Below are 21,280 nucleotides of genomic sequence, written 5' to 3'. Positions count from 1 at the left end.
CACTGAATGGGGAAACCTGGGAATGCCGGGGCTGGGGCTCCTGTCCCAGAGCTGCAGGGTGAGGGCTGGGCTGGTTTTCATCAGCAGAGGGAGGGCCCTATTTGCATGTCCCCTGCTATATAGAAAGCCCTGAGTGGGGACACCTGCGGAGAAGGCAGTGCCCAGGGAAGAGGTGAGCATCCTGGAGGAGTTCATAGGTCATGATATTTCACAGATGAAACTACAAAGAGAAGGATGGTGCAGTTTTGCAATGTGTGCAAGAGGAAGCACATGTATAGTGAGAGCTACCTGCAGTATCTGTACCTGAGCTCCCTGACACTAGATCCTACTGCGCGTATGAACCAACCCCAGCACGAGTGTGGACATGCATAATGGGGTCTCCAGTATCCCCTTTCACTAATGAGAACATAATGGGATTTTGCTGCATTCTAGTGTTACAACTTCAAGGTTGCAACGAACTTTGGGCCACAGAATCCACACTGCCCTTGACGCAGTTGTGCATTAACTGTGACATGAGCCTCACTCAGCTGAGGGGATTCAGGTTCACACAAATTGTCAAATGCAACTGTGCTTCCTCTGTGCTGGGCCCAGGGCACATGAGTGGGGCCAAGAAGGATCCACTGAAGTTTGTCCTGACATTTCCCTCTTGCCAGGTGGGTCCATACTGGCCCCGGTTCAGTCTATGGGGCTGACACATGCTTGGGACAGTAGCCAGCCATGATCTTTGTGGAAGTCAGGACATGAGTGTTAGTGCCCAGACTTCACTGTCCATTGCTGCAGGTGGCCCTGTAGTCCTACTTGTCATTCACTAGTGTCTCCTACCACCTCCACTCTGGAACCTTCTAACACATGGCAGCACTTTGCAGTGAGGGTTGCTGCATGTTGTTCCCTGATGGAGTGACTCAGGCCTGAGCACTGCAGAGCCATTGTCCTAGGTCCCTCGGCCACCCGCAGGCATGTGGCTGATGCACTTGACCTCCCCAGTGTGGGATGCAGTGGAGAAACCACAGAATCTGCCTAGGCCTGAGGGACGGCCCTGCCTCCATGGGTACACGAGCTTAGCCTCCAAAGCAGAGTTAGTGTCTATCAGTGGGAGGAGGCTTTTCATTATTGGCTGGTCCACAGTCAAGGGGACCCCAATTGAATGGCCTCAGACCAGGTCTCAGATTCAGGGGAGCACACTGTTCCCCCAATAGGTGTGATCCTTCCTGGGAAGCAGAACTTCGAATCAATCACAGCCTAACATTGGGGCAATAAAAAGAAAGATTTCTCAAGTTGTCACCATGGTGTGTGGATAGGAATGAATCTCGCCCCTACCACTGTTTAGCAGACCCAGGTGCCACAGCACTCTGTAGGGCCCGGCACATGCTGCTTTCGTTGTGACCAAGGAATCCCTACAAGGGACCCTGGTGTAGATCAATCAAGACCCATATGTTAACTTTTCTTGTTGCTGTGATTACCATTGTGGTCTTAATAATCTTGTGGCACAAGCTTGTATGTAGAAGAGTTTTCCAACATTTTCTTATATAATTGTTCTGCTCTCCACTCACAAAAATTAATTCATGGCAGATAGCAGACGTGACCCACACCGTAATTTACCTCCCCCAGCCAGTACGGTAGAGGATCTGACACAGGACTGTTCCCCAGTCCCCTGTGTGAGGGCTGGTGCAGGGACTGGAGCGAAGCCTGCGTGGGAGGTGGGCCCTGCATGTGGGCACCACTGAGAGTGTCCGGATGACACCTGTGCTTGGACCTGGGCCACCTCTAGAACATTTCTTGTTCAGTCTTAAAGGGCCATGTGACATTTGGGTGTGTGTTACCAGGTAATGAAATTCATCCCCTTGGTTCTTTCTCCCTGCAGGCAGCACCTGTGACTAGCATGTGGGTTATGCATGAGTGTGCTGTCCGGGCCTTGGCGAGAAGCCCTCTGCATTTTGTCCCGGCCTCTGCAGAGTGCACTCCCTGTGCCATCACACTGACACTCACGTGCCTGGGATTAGCCAGTGGACATCAGTCGCCCTCTGCGACCAGCGACTCCAGCGCCGCCCGAATGGTCCATGAATTAAGTGGCCTCAGTGGCAGGGCTAGGTGACATGCATCACCCAACTTCATGTGCTTTCTCCCCCGAAGGCAGACTGAGGTCCTCCCTCTGCCTAACCTGAAGTCTGTGAGGAAAAGAGCCGAGCAGTGACCTCAACATGGCTCCTGAACTGAGTCACGGAATCACTTGATGGCAAATTCCCTAAGAACTCTGAGTCTGGAAGGTGCAGCAACTCACCTTTCCTGGATCCAGTGCACGTGTGTGTCTTTCCGAACGCAAGGCCTCGCCCAGGACCACTAGCTGTGTGATTACCGTGTACCCAGTTCTATTATTGGGGGCAGCCTAACATTTCCTGGGGCCAAGGGCTGCATTTCTCAGTAAGAGACACCCAGCATGGGGTTCACTGGAAGGAGAACCTGTATCTACCCTATAAGTATCTCTGTAAAAATTCAGTCTGAGTTGCATTTCTGTGGGAACAGATGTAACTTTCCGGGCACCCTGCCTTATCTATCTTCATACATCTTTACTTTATAAATTACATCTTTGGCTCTGTGTATTATTTTTATTTCTCTTTCCTATGATTATTTCATCCTTTGTGACAACCCCTGTCTGAGGGACCTGAAATTTTGCGGGGATCTTAGCTAACTCCCTGCAGAAAAAGGAAAAGAAAATATTTATGTCAGTTTCCAGTAATTTTATGTGATAAAATGGTCGGCCTCATCATTGCAGCATTTATGCCCATCAGGAACTCGTGTGCACTTGGGCGTGTGACAGAGTTCTAGTCACGGAGGCAGGAGAGAGTCTCTGTTGTGACCTTGCTGATCCTTCAGAGCAAACTTCAGAAAGGTGTCTTCTCCTCTTCCACCCTTTTCCTATCTGTGGGACCCTGAAAACACTCTCACCACGTCCACACAATAGGGGACTGGAGGATGAAGCAGATGTTTTCTGCATATCAGTGTGAAATGTTGAGACAAGAAGCTCCTTGTGTGGATGAACTTTTCAAATTGGCAAAAATGGAGCCACTCACATCCTGGCTTCTTGTTTCATTAGGTTATGATTTTCCTTATTATTTAGTTATTTCATGTTGCCATTACTTTTTGCTAAAATAGCCAGATATGATGGTCTAGAGGCATTAAAATCAAAAGCACCTGATATCCAATCAGGAGCCCCCACTGAGGTGAACAGTGGCGTGCGGTTCATTGTGTGCTAGGACACGTGGCTGAAAGCTAAGTGTGGGCACAGAGCTATTTTTTCTGCATCAGTGAAAAAGGTCTGTATATTCCTTGGATGAGATTCTCATTAAGAGACTTCAGACAATAGTATTTGTTGATCAATCACACTTCAATAATAAACCTGGAAGTTACTAAGCAGTGATTCATATTACTGAAGAAAACTTCCCATTAGAATGTTGTGCTCAACTGGAGGTAAAATCAGCCCATGTGGGAGAAGTCATTACTTTTCTTGGTGCTTGTCAATTAGCCAAAATCCAGGATTAAATGCATATGTTTTTAAAATAGTACATGAACTTGGGATATTTTGCAAACAAAAGGTTTTCTCAAAAGTTCTGGTAAACCTATCAAAATGAACAAAAGACTAAGGAACTTCTAGATAGACTTCTAAATCCTAGAGATCCAACTAAAGTAAATAGGAATCATACAAAAAGATAACATCGGGGTTAAACAAGTGTTGTATGAGGACATTACCAAGAACAAGCAGCCTAAACCTAGTGTACGATGGTGTCTAACCTTGTGAGGCATCACCACTGCTCACGTAACACACCGTCCACTTATTGGAAATATTTTGTAAATGTTGAAAATGTTTATCCAATTAGCATTATGAAATTTGAATGTCACAATTTTAAGCAATTCTTGAACTTCCTTTGGCATTCTACCATGAGCACTTGCTTACAGCATTGTGGTCCAGTCCCTCAAGGACACATCAGTTGTAACTCATTCACTTGGTAGCAACTGAACAAACATTTAGATTTTATGAAAATTGCTAGCATTTTCTCTATTGCATGTGAGAGTAAATAATTTTGAAAGCAATTCATGCATTATAGACACTCCTATCACCACAGATTCAGGGTCCTTTTACTACATCTTTTTAGCAGTCTCTCATCATGTTCAACCAGCACAGAGTGTGTGTTGGAGAAATATCAGGAAAATACTGGTCTTGAGCCATACTGGAACAAATATTATTAAGGACTTCAAGGGAAACACAACAGTGCAATTCCAGGGAGGAAACCCTCGGGTTCATGTTTCACAACGACAGCATCAGTTCAGAATTCTAGACATTTGGAAGGCTACTGTGGTAGAGAATGTCAAACTGAGCATCCTTGTAGAACCTGTGAACCTTCTGGTAATTTGAAGCCCACAGCTGACCCTCGGCCTTCAGGATAAGCTGATGATCTTGGACAGTGAAAAGCTTCCCCCATGACATTGGACCAAGACCCGGTATAACCCCTCCTTCTACTCATCCTCATTAGTACCATGGTTTGTACTAATGAAATGTCTTCTTTTTTCCTGCTGACCTCATTGTTTTCCACCCGTAATGGCCTTTTCTTGCTTTTCAAAAAAAATTTTTTTTTTTTTTTTAGGCAGTCTCACTTTGTTGCCCAGGCTAGAGTGAGTGCCGTGGCATCAGCTTAGCTCACAGAAACCTCAGACTCCTCGGCTTAAGCGATCCTACTGCCTCAGCCTCCCTAGTAGCTGGGACTACAGGCATGCGCCACTATGCCCGGCTAATTTTCTATATATATTTTTAGTTTTCCGTATAATTTCTTTCTATTTTTAGGAGAGACGGGGTCTTGCTCTTGCTCAGGCTGGTCTTGAACTCCTGACCTTGAGCGATCCACCCGCCTCGGCCTCCCAGAGTGCTAGGATTACAGGCGAGAGCCACCACGCCCGGCCTCAAAAAATTTTTTTTAAATATTTCCTAGTTATTGAGTGGAATAAGAAGTCAGAGTCTCTTAGCTGGTGTCTGTCCGCTGACACCTGAAGGCCCATCTTTTGTCTTCCCTGTTTGTCCCACTCATGGGAATCCTAGGAAGGAATCACAGGTGCTGTCTCACCAGACGGTTGTCGGAGGCCCAGACCCCAGCAGACCCTTCCTGGGAGTGAGAGCCCCCTCCCTTTCCACCAGGGAACTGTTGTGAAAACCTGAGCCAGTCTCCCCTCTTGTCCTACGAAGTCACGTGGGACTGTCTTGAGAGGCCTGCCCTGCTCCGCAGACACCTCAGTAGTGGAGAGACTCACCCTTCCCGTGTTCACTTAATGTGTCTGTGTGCGCATGCTTTGTGTGTAGGCGTCTAACACCATCAGAGTCAACATCTACACTAAATGTTGGTGGGGTCGCTCTGCCCTTGAATTGTGTCGGATATAATCCATGTTTTGAGCCACGTGCTGGGACACGGAGCACCACAGGGTCTCCCTGCTCTTGCTTAGGACGCTGACTGCATCTGCCCCTGATGTCCCTCAGACGTATTCAGAAGGGTAGATAATTAATGTACATTTGGGGACAGGACAAAGTGACTGGAACACAACTTCTGACTTTTGTGCAGATGACAATATTTTCTCTCATTACCACAAACATGTCTAACTGAGAGACTGCAGAGGGAAGCACAGAATCGTGAATTCAGAGAAGTTCCACAGAGGAAACCGTTTTCTGGAGAGGAAGCCACGACCCTGAGAGGAAACCAGCCCTTACCCTCCACCTGCACCTGCCCTGGGCTGACTCTGCTCCTTGTGTCTTGGGCGCCCCCTGGCGGCCCCGCGCTGCCCCCACAGGAGGTTTGTGTCTGGGCTCACACTGATGTCCCCTCACTGTGTCAGTGGTACAGTAGTACAGGGCTGTGTCCTCGGCTCTCAGACTGTTCATTTGCAGAGACAGCGTGTTCTTGCTGTTGTCTCTGGAGATGGTGAACCGGCCCTTCACGGCGTCTGCGTAGCTTGTGCTACCATCACTATCAATGTCTGCCACCCACTCCAGCCCCTTCCCTGGAGCCTGGCGGACCCAGCTCATGTAGTAGTCAGTGAACGTGAATCCGGAGGCTGCACAGGAGAGTCTCAGGGACCCCCCAGGCTGGACCAAGCAGCCCCCAGACTCCACCAGCTGCACCTCACACTGGACACCTGCAAACACAGACACAGCCTGGTCAGAAACTGCCACACACACCCCTGTTTCTCTCACTCACATCCATGACACACCCAATATCTCTAGTTCTCCCTGAATTACCTTGTAACAGAGCAACAAGGAAAACCCAGGTGAGCCCAGACTCCATGGTGAGTGTCTGTGTTCAGTCCTGATCACCAAATGGGGACACCTGGGAATGGCGGGGCTGGGGCTCCTGTCCCAGAGCTGCAGGGTGAGGGCTGGGCTGGTTTTCATCAGCAGAGGGAGGGCCCTATTTGCATGTCCCCTGCTATATAGCAAGTGCCGGAGTGGGACAGCTGTGGGAGGACAAGGCCCAGAGAAAAACTGCGTGACTGTACTGTGATAAATAATTAACTCCTCTTCACTTATCTAATTTACAAACACACTTAAGCCATGTGCTGTAGGTGTCAGTGTTTCATGTATTTTACAGACATAAACGAAACCCTAGATGCATATAGAGCTTGTCTGGCATGTCCAGGAGCACATACCCGGGAAGATTTAGGCTCAGTGTCTGGGCCTATAATCCCATCCCTGGAACCCACTGCAGACCAAGGCTGGACAAGCCTAGGGTGCTTTCTGGCCCCTTGACTCTGTAATGAGAATATAAAGCAAATTTATGCCTTCCTGGTTTTACTTAAATAATATGTGCCAAATATTGGGAACACACAGGGTCAAAGCAGAAGCATTTTCATGTACTTAATGTTTCACTCATTTTTACCTATTTGTCCATCACTCCTTCCCTAACAAATCATCTATTTAACTGTTCATATTTAGTGATGTATAGTTGATGTACAGTTTCATTAACATATTTTAACTGTGCAAATTAAAAGTATTGACGCCATCATCACCCTGTCTGTGATATTGAAGAAATCGGTTTCCCTCAATATTTACACTTAGTTATTTATTATTTTTGGAGACAGAGTCTTGTTCTGTTGCCCGGGCTAGAGTGCCGTGGCACCAGCCTGGCTCACAGCAACCTCATACTGCTGGGCTTAAGCAATCCTTCTGCCTCAGCCTCCCGTGTCGCTGGGACTACAGGCATGCGCCACCATGCCCAGCTAACATTTTTATATATATAATTTTTAGTTGTTCAGCTAATTTCTTTCTATTTTTTTTTTCTTAGTAGAGACAGTGTCTAGCTCTTGCTCAGGCTGGTCTAGAACTCCTGACCTTGAGTGACCCTCCTCACTTGGCCTCCCAGAGTGCGAGTATTAAAGGCGTGAGCCACTGCACCTGGCCTCAAAGTTTACACTTGTCCTTCTAAAATTCCTCCTCCTTTCTCCTTCCCTCTCCCTCCCTTTACCCAGGGAAGTGCTAATATAGTTTATGTTACTTCAGTTTTCACTCTCTAGAATTTATGAGTGGAATCACATAGCAGGTGCTTTTTGCTTATTTTGCTCACAGCACACACTGTGGATGCGGCCACCTTGCAGTGAGCATGACACAGCCATTGCTGTCAATGATGTAGTGTCCTAACGCATCATTTGCAAAAAATGCTTATTTAATTAAACTACTGGTTAATAGTTTGATCGTTTCCAATTTCTTGACATTAAGGATAAAGCTTATCCTCACCTGGGAGAAGTAGACAGCTGAGAAAAAGCTCTTCTTCTTACATCAGCCACAACAATAGCAACATCATCGTCATCTATAAAGCATGACTGCGGAAGCTCTAGAGTAGCAAATTTTATTTAATATTTCAAAGAGCAGAAGCTATATGACCAACAGCAAACCTGCAATCTGCGGAGAGACCAGGACTTGCAGGGAGAAACAGGACCAGAGCATTAGCTTATTAGGCACAGCCCAGCAGGCGGCATGTGGGCTGGGACAAGACTACACTGGACATAGGCACTGGATCGCGGGAAGCTGGACTTGCTAAAGGGATTGCAGTTTAAATTTTCCAGGGGCCAAGCAAACCCCCAGCACATACAGAATCATCTCTGCAGAGAAGTGTTTGCTCCTGAATTACCAACACAGCGTAGGAAACACAAAACCCTTTCATGGCACAAGGGTGTGGATTGCGGGTGGCTGATTGCATACTCCAAATATTGTACTGAAAGTTTATGGAGAGCAGAAAAGTGAAAAAAATTAAGGCTTTAATTTGCATTGAATTCAGGTCCTGAGTCATCCCATTTCAGATGAACGAGACCTGGGCATTACAAGGAGACAACCTGGACTCCTGAGAAAGAAAAGTGACAGGCAGAGACAGGAAACTCCAGGATCTGAAAGGAATCCTCAGTTCCCTCCGCACCTGGTCCTGAGCTCTGTGCTCAGGGTGTCCCGGGCGCCACCTGGCGGCGACGAGCGCCCCTGCAGGGAGGTCTGTGTCTGGGCTCACACTGATGTCCCCTCACTGTGTGTCCACAGTGAATCCGGCCCTGTCCTTCGTGGGCACAGAGCTCAGCTGCAGGGATAACTGGTTCTTGGACATTGATCAGGACGTGGCAACTCAGCTCTGGAGGGACACGTTGTAATTTGTGCTCCCTACGTAGCATGTGTCCCTGACGCAGTCCCATGCCTTGCCCCAGGGCTGGCAGGTGCAGCTCCAGCAGTAACCACAGCGTGTGATGAACAGTCCAGAGATGTCCCAGGTCAGGGAGAGTGTCTGAGATGGCTTCACCAGCCCTGAGCCCGACTTCTGCAGCTGCACCTTGAAAGCGACACCTCAGGACATGGAGCCTCGGTCCCCGCCAGCCACGTGCAACAGTGGCCATCGCACCTGGTGCACGTCTGACCTCTGAGACGCCTTGTGCAGCTGGCAGCAGGCCAAGGAGAGGACACAGCAATCTCGTTTTCTTCCAGACCACAGCGCCACCTTCCCCAGACACCTGCCCTGTCTAAGGAGGGCGTCGGGACCTTACACAGCCCATTAGCAGATCTATTCTGTCCTGGAGACTGAGGAGAAATCTTCCCATGGGGAAGCCTCGTACTCACGCAGGGAAGGGACTGAGATCTGGCTCGTTTGGGTCCTTCCTGCTTTCTCTCCCTGAACCTCCCATGTACTGCGGTTCCCGTCTCCCCTGAGAGATTGTTACGTTACCGCTGTTATGTGAGAGCCTGACCTGCCCTTCCCTCCATCCAAAAGGAGGTGACTGCAGAGGATGTTGCGTGGGGAAGGCCAGCTGGGCTGAATGGCGTCTGCTTCCAGCCCATACCTGAACCCTCCTTCTCTTATGTAGATCCGGACACAGCCGGGTCCCTCCCCACAACGTCTCCAGGAGTTTCCCCAGGCCTTTTTCTTCTTCCACACTCAGCGTGTCCTGGACACGCCACAGGCCTTCCCTGAGGTCTGTGGCCAGGCCCAGCCCTGCAAAGGGATTCCATCCCTCAGAGGGCACCAGGGAGGACGTCACTTGGAGAAGCTGGATGTTGTGTCCCCAAAAGGGCAGGACCTCAGCTGTGCAGCTCTGCCCAGAACAGGGCTCGGAGAATCTGCCCACATGGAAACAAGTGGCAGAAAACACTGGAAGAATATGATGTGAGTCAAGTTATGGGCATTTCCTTGGAATAGTGGAGCCGATTCCCAGGGATTCGGAATGGAGTGTGCTCAGGCAGGGTCTGCGGCTGAAGAGGAACACAAGACCAGACCAGAAGTGGTCACCACGCAGCCTGCAGAAGATCGGGGGACGGGGCAGGGATCAACTCCTGATACAACTCAGGAGTTTACGAAGTTTCTGATGTAACAACTTTCCCGATTTTATTGCATTTCACCAGTGACGTTAAATGGGAAATTTCAGACCTGTATTGACAACAGAAATAGAATGTGAAGTCGCCTCTCTGCCTGTTCTAAAACAGCCACAGGACATGCTGAAATGCTGTCAAAGAAAAATGATGCAGGATGCGGAGCCCGTGGCCTGCAGACCGCAGAGCCGGGCGGCCCCCCCTCTCCAGGGCCTGTCCTGGAAGCAGCCGCGGATGCCGTGAGCAGAAGAGACAGCAGAACAAAAGATGGCACAGCAGTGACCAAGAACATTGACAGCAGTAGGTCCCTTCGTGTCCCATCAGCGAGAAGGCTCTGAAGAGAAGAAGTGCCCCATCCCCTCCCTACCTGGAAGTGTTCAGGGTGCGTGAACGGTGACAAGGCCGACACCCGTCAGTACCCGGGGACACCTTGCTGCTCTGTCAGGGAAACCCTGCTCACTGGGGCTCCAAGGTATTGGGTGTCAAGAGTGACACAGATTTTCCCAAACTCTCAGCTATTCCTTGTAATACATGAGCCTCAGCCGAATAACGTTCTTTGCTACTTTTAAATAAGGCACTTTCAAGTTAAACAGACTTTACCAAAGTGATTATAACGTCCCATGCACAGCAGATACTTCTGTAATCTTAATCAAACGTATCTCTCTGGTTTGTACCGTTGACTATTCTATGATATTGGATGATAAACCCAGAAAATACCTTTATATCTTATTTTATATTGAGCAGGCTAAAATTTCCATAGACGTGATATAAAGGTTTGCACAAAAGTTATTGAAGTTCCAATACACTCTAATAGATGAAAGTGATCCACTACCCAACTTCCCTAAACTACTTAAGGCCAAAAGCAAAGGAAGGTCTCAAACCTACACCTGAATGTTCTCGACACCTGAGAACAGTGAACTGAATTGTTGTCCCTCAGTGTCTCGTAATTCCTAATCGGAATACCCTCCTGCCACCAATGCCCTGATGCCACTGTGTTGGGGGAGAGAGTCCGTGCCCTGCCCTCCTCAGCGGGCGCTAGGATGGGGCAGGCAGTCACGAGGGCCACCCCTGAGGGCACAGCAACACAGGCGGGCGGGGATGCCTCGGGGGTTCTCCCTGCTCCGCAGAGGACACGAGAGGCGCCTTCACCTCTGAGGAGGGCACAGGCCAGCACAGCACGCGGGACCCACTGCGGGCCTTCCCGAGGGCAGGCTCGGTTCCTGACCCACTGTGCGCTTCCACCCTCTCTAGAGCGGCCTCTTTTCCCAGGCACCATCGTTTGCCTCCCTTGGAATGCCACAAATGAGTCGGCAAGTTATGGCACCAGAGTAATAGATGCATGTCTGTATCAATTGGCCAGAACCCACAGAAGGGACGGCACCAACGGCGACACCAAACTCAAGCTGTGGATTTTGGGTAATGATGACGTCTAAAGGTAGGTTCGTCCATTGCAACCTATTCATGAACCTGTCACAGTGTGTCCACACCGAGGAAGTTCTAGCATGCGCAGGCCAGGAGTGAACAGGAACTCTCTGGACCTTCTCTCGATGGTACTGTGAACTTAAAACCACCGTAAAATAAATTTCATTTAAAAGAAATAAGAAAGACATTTTGGCCATTTCTTATATATTAAAAGGCATATACCTTGTGATTAAGAATTCTTACTCCAGGCCGGGCGCGGTGGCTCACGCCTGTAATCCTAGCACTCTGGGAGGCCGAGGCGGGTGGATCGGTCAAGGTCAGGTGTTTGAGATCAGCCTGAGCAAGAGCGAGACCCCGTCTCTACTAAAAATAGAAAGAAATTATGTGGCCAACTAAAATATATATAGAAAAAATTAGCCGGGCATGGTGGCGCATGCCTGTAGTCCCAGCCACTCGGGAGGCTGAGGCGGAAGGATCGCTTAAGCCCAGGAGTTTGAGGTTTCTGTGAGCTAGGCTGACACCACGGCACTCACTCTAGCCTGGGCAACAAAGTGAGACTCTGCCTAAAAAAAAAAAAAAAAAAAAAGAATTCTTACTCCAATTTATTTACCCAACTGATGTGAAAACTCTTGTTCACGTTAATAACTTAATGGAAATGCTTGTACCAGCTTTATTAGCTTGAGTCTTCCATAGTTCTCTAAGCTCTGTTGATACGATGACAAGTGAATGAAATCTTCGCAATGTACTTAGAATGCATACACGTGTCACATATTCCTTTTCCTCAACTAACTAACCCATATTGGGAAACATTTCAACCTAATGTCCTTCATCACTTTCTAATCCCCAGCACAGCTGCGTCTCCCTCAGGGTTTCTGATCCCTCAGGATGTGGGTTGTCACACTGTGTCTCTCGCACAGTAATACACGGCCGTGTCCTCGGGTCGCAGACTGCTCAGCTCCATGAAGCCTGTACTGCTGGACGTGTCCCTGGTCATGGTGACTCTGCCCTGGAACTTCTGTGCGTAGTTTGTTGCTCCATTGCTAGGGTTGATCCGTCCCATCCCCTCCAGCCCTTGTCCAGGGGTCTGTCGCACCCAGTGCATGTAGTAGCTGGTGAAGGTGTATCCGGAAGCCTTGCAGGACACCTTCACGGAGGCCCCAGGTGGCCTCACCTCAGCCCCGGACTGCACCAGCTGGACCTGGGAGCGGGCGCCTGTGCAGAGGAGACAGGACTGGGTGAGTCCCCCTGGCTGGGTCCGAGCCCCTCCTCACCCTGGGACTGGGGAGCCCTCACCTGTCGCTGCTGCCACCAGGAAGAGGATCCTCCAGGTCCAGTCCATGGTGAGTAGCTGAGCTGCCAGGGGCTTCTCCACAGCAGGGACGTGGTGGTGGGGTGACGCTCTCGGGGCGCAGGCATAGCTGTATGTACCCCAGCAGACCTCAGGCCATTTGCATATTCATGAGGCAGGACGTTTCATAGCCCTAGACCTGCCCCAGTGTGAGAAAGAGAACAGAGATGATGCGGGGGCCACGCAACAGGGCGATACCGAGGACAGGTGTCCCTGCAACCCCCTTGACTCCAGTGCACAGAGGTCCTCCCACTGAGGGACAAGCCGCCAAATACACGTTCTTTACTGTGAACCCACGTGGGAAATGCACAGAGAGCCCTGGGACCATCTGTGCCATTTTATACCCAAAGTTCTTGTCCTTTGGATCCGTGAGTTCCCAGAAATTTTCTGCCCATTTGTATATAAAAATGTTCCCTTGCCCCCAGCTGCTTACTCTTAGCACATGCAGGAGGGCTAGAGACGCTTTGTAAATGTGGCTTTCATTAAAATATTGTGTAACTTAAACACAGCTGAGGAGGAATAATACGTCATATAAAATTCCTATTTTAGGTTTTTTAAAAAAGGAAGAGCCAGTCCCCAGGAGGAACCCCTCCCAGCCTCCTGTGCGCCTGCTGCTGGCGGCAGCCTGTGCTGGGTGCTCCTGAGCGCCCCCTGCAGCCCAGCCCCTCAGGCAGCGGAGGTTCCCTCTGGGCTCCCAGAGCATCTTCCTCCCACTGTCCCAGCCCAGGGTGACCTGGCTGTGCCCCGGGTCACATGCTCCTTCACTGACAGCATGTGCTTTTGACTGGAAACGGTGAACTGACCTTTCTAAACCCAGGGAGCTCTGCAGGGAGGCCCCAAGCAAGGATTCTGTGAGAGCCTCGGGGAGCCCCTTCCCTGGAGCTCCACAGGCCCTGGCCCGGCCACACCCACAGTGGTGCAGAAACCCTCGGGGCTTGGCAGGAGCCTCCTATCTCCTTGAAGTTCTTCTGGTTAAATGTCACTTTAACCCACAGCTCATGGGCCTGGCTCAGAGACGGCCACACAACTACTGATCCTGCAGGGCACAAACACACACACACATACACACACACATTCGCACAGTCACACACACACACACTCACACATTCACACTCACACACACTCACACACACACACACAGTCACACAGACTCACACTCACACACACACACACACACACACACTGTGGCCCGCGTTCACAGCAGCCGGAGTGGTACTTCCCTTCTTCCCTGCATGTGGCACATGGGCCGAGCCCACACACTGACCCTGGGCCTGGGTATGTGCCCTTGTCAGACAGACAACAGCAAACACCTCACAACGGGAGAAAGGGACCTGCCCACGCTGTGGGTTTGCCTGTTCTCCCGGCAAGAGGGACCCTGCAGATGCCCCTGAGTGGGGCCAGGGTTGCCCCTGGAGGGCCACACCCGGCAGAGCCATGTGCAGTCAATGCAGCCAACACCGAGCTGCCCGGACTGTGGGGAGGGCCACCCTGGCCCTGCAGCCCAGCAGGCCCCCTCTCAGGGGCACAGCCAGGAGCCGGAGGGCAGGGCCCTGGGGACCTGGATGGGGCATCTCCCCAAGGGGAGAAGCAAGAACTGATCTTGGAAGAGGGGACTCTGGAGGGAGAGCTGGGAAGGTCCCAGTCCCTGAGGACCAGGTCCTGGGATGGGCCACCACCTGCTACTTGTCCCATGGGGCATCTACTGTGGGCACCGTGTCCTTGTCCCATCTGGACAAGTGGGCTCCACGGAGTGACTGTCTTTTCCTTTTTACTTCTCAAGTCCAGGAACAGAAAAGCCGCACTTGAAAACCACAGTGGAGGAGACACGTCTGCTTCCTGGTCCCGGCTGCAGTTGACGCTGCACATGGACCCAGTGTCTCTGCTGAGGTGAGCAGGGGCTGCAGGTGGCCTGGGGAGGACACGGGTGATTGTTCCATGGACCTTGGTCCTCCATGCCATAGCAGGGCCCTTTGCAATGTGACTTCCCGGTGCCCCCTGCCCAGAGGAGGGGGCTGTGTCTGGCCCCAAACACAGGCTGTGCCCAGGGACTCCCTGGTGCCAACCACAGAGGCCATGAAGGTGCAGGGACGATGGGTGTCCTCAGTTCACTGCTGCCCAGGACACTGTGGAGACCAGTAGGGGTGTGAGCCGGGGCTGGGGGCCCCCTGGGAACCCACAACTGAGGGAAGTGAGGCCCTGATAATTCAGAGCAGGAGCTGTCGGCCAGCTCAGGTGGTGCTGCTGAGCCGGGTCAGCTCCTGGGTGGGCAGCAGCCGGGTGAGTGTGGCTCCTGCCCTGTGAGGGAGGCCAGGCTTCCCCGGGGCTCCCTCCTCACCAGCAAGGAAGGTGGCATTGACCATCCTCGTGTGCCCAGCCCAATGTTCATCTCCCCTTCCTGCCCTCCTCCTGGGCCCCAGGCCTTGCATCTGACACAGGGGCCGAGGCACTTCCTAGTCACCCCTGCACTTGCCCAAGCCCAGGGCGCTGCAGGAGAGACCTGGGTCTCCCTGGTTCTGTATCCTGGATGAGCCCAAGGGATTCCCAAGGAAATGCTGAATATTTCCATGGGGGGAAGAGAAACTTTGCAAATACCACAAAGGATGAGAAAGAAATGAGTGTGCGGATGATGAGAGAGGGGTGCTGAGCATGTAGCTGCCAGAGGGTCCAAGTTCCTCTAGTGACCTCGGTTTTGTCCCCCTGTGTCTGGGCTCCCTAGCTCAGATAGACTTGTTATGATCTGAGAGGCGAGAAATGACCACCTAAAGACTGAATTGAGCCAAATCAGGAGTCTCTACCAGCTGGCCACGGACTACTCTCTGCACCACCAAAGGCAACACAGAGAGCAGCATCCAGGCTTTGAAACGGAAAGTTTTTATATTGTAAGTTTGTGGGTGGAAAATTACTAAGATTGAGCAAGCACGTGTACAAGAAGCCTTGAGTGAGCATTACGTCATTTTCTTATCTTTGGTGTGACAGGATCTGGGCCATATTTTGTTCATGCAAAACATGAGTGTTGTAATCGCTTCATGCAAAACGTGGGGCTGGAATGATTTTACGAAGAACATGGGTGTTGTAGTCACTTAGGGGTTTCTGTGTTGGGGGTACTATCTTGAGTAAGCAGGAGCAAGCAGGTTTACAGAAGCAGAATGGCAGATTAGTGACTTTTTGGTGCGAAACTCAGACTGTAACATTCCCCACTGGTTTTGAGGAGGAATCAAATCATTGATTCTTTGGTATTAACATCAGAGACACGTTGATAGTGGGTTTGGAGGACCATAAGTTTGACAGCTTGAACTCTTTGTTTAACATAAGAAATGAGGCTGTTTATGAGCCAGGGGCCAAGGAGCAGTGTCAGCAGAATGGGAATAACCGGTTTTGTTATGGCTGACAAAAGTGTTGTCATCCACGGGGATTAGGAATGCTAGAGATGACAGGTGCTTTTAAACTTACCCCCCATTTATGGTGTTTATATACTGTTAAATATATCAATACATATTGTCAAAAGTGATCTTGCAAACCATCTATTTTTACATTTTTTTGTCTATCTGTATCACCCTGTCCTTCACATAAATATTTTAAGTAAATAAGTTGTTTAGCTTATGCCTAAGGGTTTATCTTTTAAGTACGGAGTGGAATTTTGAGTTTAAAGGGCAGTATTCCCTCGCAGCCCAGGTAGAGGGGGAGGAGGCCACTCAGAGACATGTCTTCAGAGGCAGCAGAGGGCCGGGACCTTGGACAGGCTCCAGCCCAGCCTTTGCTGAGGCTCTCCGGGTCTGCCTAATTATGACAGTGTCATTTATTGTCTTTGTAAGCACCTAAGTGTAGTTTACAGGTTGATGGGGGGGTGTCATCTGCTGGATTAAAGGAGATAACTAGGAGGAACCAGAGGAGTCTCTGGAAAGTCTTATCTTGAGTGGGTCCTCGGTGGGCCGGGCGATCCATTTCTTGGGGAGTTGATCTGGGGTCACCTTTTCATCCACGAATGGTGGATCAAATGACGCTTTCCAGGAACCCTCACGGCTGTTGGCGTGGTGAGGTTCACCGGCAGGGGTCCAGTCCACCTGGCCTCTAAGCTGGCAGGCGGAAGTTTTCTTATCCAGACGAGGTCTCCAGGCTGTACCTGAAATAGAGCTTTCTCGGGAGTGGGGATAGTCGGCTGAACATGATTTTACATAGGGTTGTGCTTTTGACATATGGAGTGTATCTGGTTTTTAGTAGGGCAAAGGGGAGGGGACTTACTCAGTCTGTTCCAGGCTCCAGCTTTAATTTGTTTAATGTTTTTTAAAGTTTTATTTATCCTTTTTATCCATCCTGAACTCTGAGGCCCATAGTACAGTGCAATTTAATGATTGAGTTGTTTGCGTGATGAACCGCAGGCCATTGTCAGAACCCAGTGCAAGTGGGAGGCCAAATCGGGAAACAATTTCAGCCACTAACTTTTTTGAAACTACCTGTGTTGTCTCTGACTTCATAGGAAAAGTTTTCACCCATCTAGAGAAAGAATAAATATAAGCAGGTAGTGATATCTGTATTTGTCTAGTTTTACTTTTATAAAGTCCACTTTTCACTCTTCCCCCGGGGCTTGTCACCTTAACCTGGTCCCGAAGGGGGGGATTAGTCCTTTTACCTGAATTGACTTGTGCGCAGGTGAGACATCTCGTTGTCACCTGCTGGGCCATCTGAGGTAGCCGGGGAGTGCAGTAGTCCCTCTGGAGAAGTTCAGTTAACTTGGTGCTGCCAAGGCGGGCGTTCTGATGTATTTCCTTGATTAGGTCTCGTCCTAGGTGTTTAGGGACTAAGACCCTATTGTCCGGGAGGATTTTCCAACCTCCTGAATCAGTTTTAGTCTTCAGGGCTTTGCTTAATTTAACTTTCTCTTTGGTGCAGTTTGGGGAGTTTGGCAGGAGACGTTCTGGCAGAACAGGGAGAGTTAGGAGAGTCCCCACTGGTTTTTGTGTGACTTTTCTTGCTGTCACGTCACTGAAAGCATTGTCTCTCGCCACCGGGGAGTCAGTCCGCACTTTTGGTGAAGTGTCCCACGTACCTGTGCCGTTGCAAAGGCTCTGCCCTGTCCTGGGGGCTGGGTCAGGGCTATGAGTTCAGCCTTCTGGGCTGAGGTTCCATGTCCGAGAGCCTGTGCCCGGGTAACCCGGCCTGCAGTCACGACAGCCGCCCCTGCACACCTGGCTCCTTCTGAGACGTAGCTCTCCCATCTGTGTATAATTCTTCGTCGGTTTCTGGCCACGGGCGGTCAGTGAGGCCAGCTCTCAGGTTGGTGACAGACTCGAGCGTTTTGAGACAGTCATGGAGTGGCTCCGACGGCTCATCTTCCGGGAGCAGGGTGGCAGGGCTGAGGGAGGCTGTCTTTAGAAACCGGATTCTGGGGGGTGTAGCAACAGCACCTGATATTGGGTTATGCGGGAGTTTGAAAGCCACCTCTCGGGGGGGCTTTTTAGTAGAGCCTCCACTGAGTGTGGGGCATAATTATATATGAGTCTTGCCCCAAAATGAGCTTGGAGGCTTCCTTTGCCAAGATGGCAGTCGCAGCAATGGCCCACAAGCAGCCTGGCCAGCCAGATGCTACAGGCTCCAGCCTTTTAGACAGGTATGCACCCGGTCTGTTCCAGGGCCCTAGTTTTTGAGTTAGGGCCCCTTTAGCCATCCCTCGGTTTCAGCAACATATAACTGGAAAGGCTCGGTCAGACCGGGCAAGGCCAGTGCAGCGGCACTCACAAGTGCCGGTTTGAGGCTCTTGAAGGCTTTAGCCTCCTTTTCAGTCCAGACCAGAGAGTCCCTCTTTCCCCCTATGCTGGCATACAGGGGTGTGTTATCTCAGCAAACTTGGGGACGCAGAGTCTGCAGTACCTCACTGCCCCCAGGAACTCTCGTACCTGTCTCTTAGTTTGGGGCTGTGGGATCTTCAGGACAGCTTTAATTCTACTGGTGGGGACGGTTTGTTTGCCTTTCTTTAGTTCGTATCCTAGGTAGGTTGCTGTCTGGCTACAAAGCTGAGCCTTTTTAGCCGGAACACGGTAGCCCAACTGAGCTAATTCTGTTAGCAGGTCCTCAGTAGCCCTTTTATATGTGGCGTGATCCTTGGTGGAACTGGTGTTTATCACAAACTCTATAGGTTTGCCCCCCACATTCAGAGTTACCTTGGGCTCCTGGGGGCTTATCAGAATGGAGTCCCGGCCCCGTCAGTCTGAGTCCTCCATGAGGAGCGGCACAGGCTTAGCCACCTTCTGCTTTCAGTGACGACATTCGTTTTGCCAGTGTCCATGCTTTTTGCAGTAGGCACACTGGTCATGGCTTAGGCTGGTCTTCCTCCTCCTAGCATCCCCCTCTGGTCTTTTGGGCCTCTTGCCTTTTTCACTTTTATATCTTTCTTGTTTCACTATAGCGGATACAGGAATTTTGACCATCCTTTTAGACTGCACAGTCCCAGGATGTTTTCTGTTGTTATAAATCTTCTGAACAATTTTTATTAACTCAGACAGCAATTTTTCTTTAAATCCTTCTAATCTCTGCAGCTTTCTCCTACTCTCTGGGGCCGAGTGAGTGGCAAAGGCAATATTAATGGCACGTCATTTTCTGGTGCCTCTGGGTCTATGGGAGTATACAGGCGGTAAGCTTCAAAAAGGCATTCCAGGAACACTGCTGGGGGCTCGTTAGGCCCCTGTATGGTCTCACCTACCTTGGACAGATTAGTCGGCCTTTTAGCCACTGTCCGTATGCCTTGTAGCAGAGTCTGTGATAGCGATCGAGAGCCTCCTTACCTCGTTCCTCATTTGGGTCCCAGTCCAGGCTCCCGGTGGGGAAGGTAAATGAAATTTGCCCATCAGGGCCACGGATTGTCTATGGATGACAAAACTCTTAGAATAGCCATGGGCAGAGAGACAGTTGACAAAGTTGGTTAATTTTATGGCATACAACAATGTACTGAAAACCATAATTATTACTGATTATATATATGAAGATATATCCATATTTTACAATTTAGAACATATATTAATAACATGTTTATAGAAATATAATGCCAAGAAAGTTAACAGCATCAATTCAGAGCTCGGAGCACTTGCTGGCCACTGCAGTGGAGGACGCCAAAGTGAGCATTTTTATAAAAGCCGTGAAGCTTCTGGTATTTTGAAGGCCACAGTGGTACCACGACCTTCAGGATAAGCTGATGATCTTGCAGAGTGACAACCTTCCACTCATGACATGCGACCGAGGAGCTAGGTCTTCCTTCTCTTGCTTACAACGCTGACTCCGTCTGCCCCTGATGTCCAATAGGCACTTTATGCTGCTTGCCGGCTAGAAGGAACGTTGAGCTCTGTGTGCTGTGCTGCATTGTGTTGCCAAGACAAAATATTTTATGTATTTTTGGATTTCTTCAGAAGTGTTGATAATTAATGTCAATTTGGGGACAGGAGAAAGTGACTGGAACACACTCTCTGCCTTTTGTGCAGGTGACAATTTTTTCTCTCCTTACCACAAACATATCCAACTCAGAGACTGCAGAGGGAAACACAGAATGGTGAATTCAGAGAAGTTCCCCAGAGGAAACCGTTTTCTGGAGAGGAAGCCCCGACCCTGAGAGGAAACCAGCCCTTACCCTCCACCTGCACCTGCCCTGGGCTGACTCTGCTCCTTGTGTCTTGGGCGCCCCCTGGCGGCCCCGCGCTTTCCCCGCAGGAGGTTTGTGTCTGGGCTCACACTGATGTCCCCTCACTGTGTCTCTGGCACAGTAGTACAGGGCCGTGTCCTCGGCTCTCAGACTGTTCATTTGCAGAGACAGCGTGTTCTTGCTGTTGTCTCTGGAGATGGTGAATCGGCCCTTCACGGCGTCTGCGTAGTATGTGCTACCACCATCATAACTAATGTATGCGACCCACTCCAGCCCCTTCCCTGGAGCCTGGCGGACCCAGTGCATGGCATAGTCATCAAAGGTGAATCCGGAGGCTGCACAGGAGAGTCTCAGGGACCCCCCAGGCTGGACCAAGCCTCCCCCAGACTCCACCAGCTGCACCTCACACTGGACACCTGCAAACACAGACACAGCCTGGTCAGAAACTGCCACACAAACCCCTGTTTCTCTCATTCACATCCACTCCCACACCCAATATCTCTAGTTCTCCATGAATTACCTTGTAACAGAGCCACAAGGAAAACCCAGCGCAGCCCAGACTCCATGGTGAGTGTCTGTGTTCAGTGCTGATCACCGAATGGGGACACCTGGGAATGCCGGGGCTGGGGCTTCTGTCCCAGAGCTGCAGGGTGAGGGCTGGGCTGGTTTTCATCAGCAGAGGGAGGGCCCTATTTGCATGTCCCCTGCTATATAGCAAGCCCTGGGGTGGGACAGCTGAGGGAGGGCAAGAACAGAAGAAAACTGAGTGACTGTACTGTGATTGATAGCTCGTGTTCACTTATTTAATTTACAGACACATAGAAACCATGTGCTGTAGGTGTGAAGTTTCCATGTATTTTACAGATGTAAAAGTAAGATTAGACACATATGGAAGTTGTGTGATATGTCCAGAGACACATATCTGGGAATGTCACTGTCTGGGCGATGATCCTGTCCTTGGAACCCACAGCAGACCAAACCTGGACATGCCTAGGGTGGATTCTAGAACCCCAAT

General features: G+C 50.3%; 1 gene segment (V, D, J or C); it reads right to left on the bottom strand.

Moving 5' to 3' along the window:
• Nucleotides 1-17,801: 17,801 nt before the first annotated feature.
• On the bottom strand, nt 17,802-20,878 carry LOC138398773 (immunoglobulin heavy variable 3-43D-like). The segment is given in 3 exon segments: nt 17,802-18,005; nt 20,371-20,681; nt 20,786-20,878. Coding segments are annotated over 3 exon segments (561 nt in total).
• Nucleotides 20,879-21,280: the final 402 nt, after the last annotated feature.

This window comes from Eulemur rufifrons, chromosome 2 (assembly GCF_041146395.1).
Source record: "Eulemur rufifrons isolate Redbay chromosome 2, OSU_ERuf_1, whole genome shotgun sequence".
Lineage (NCBI taxonomy): Eukaryota > Metazoa > Chordata > Mammalia > Primates > Lemuridae > Eulemur > Eulemur rufifrons.
The sequence above is the reverse complement of the archived record's forward strand: the minus strand, read 5'-3'. Positions and strand labels throughout refer to the sequence as shown.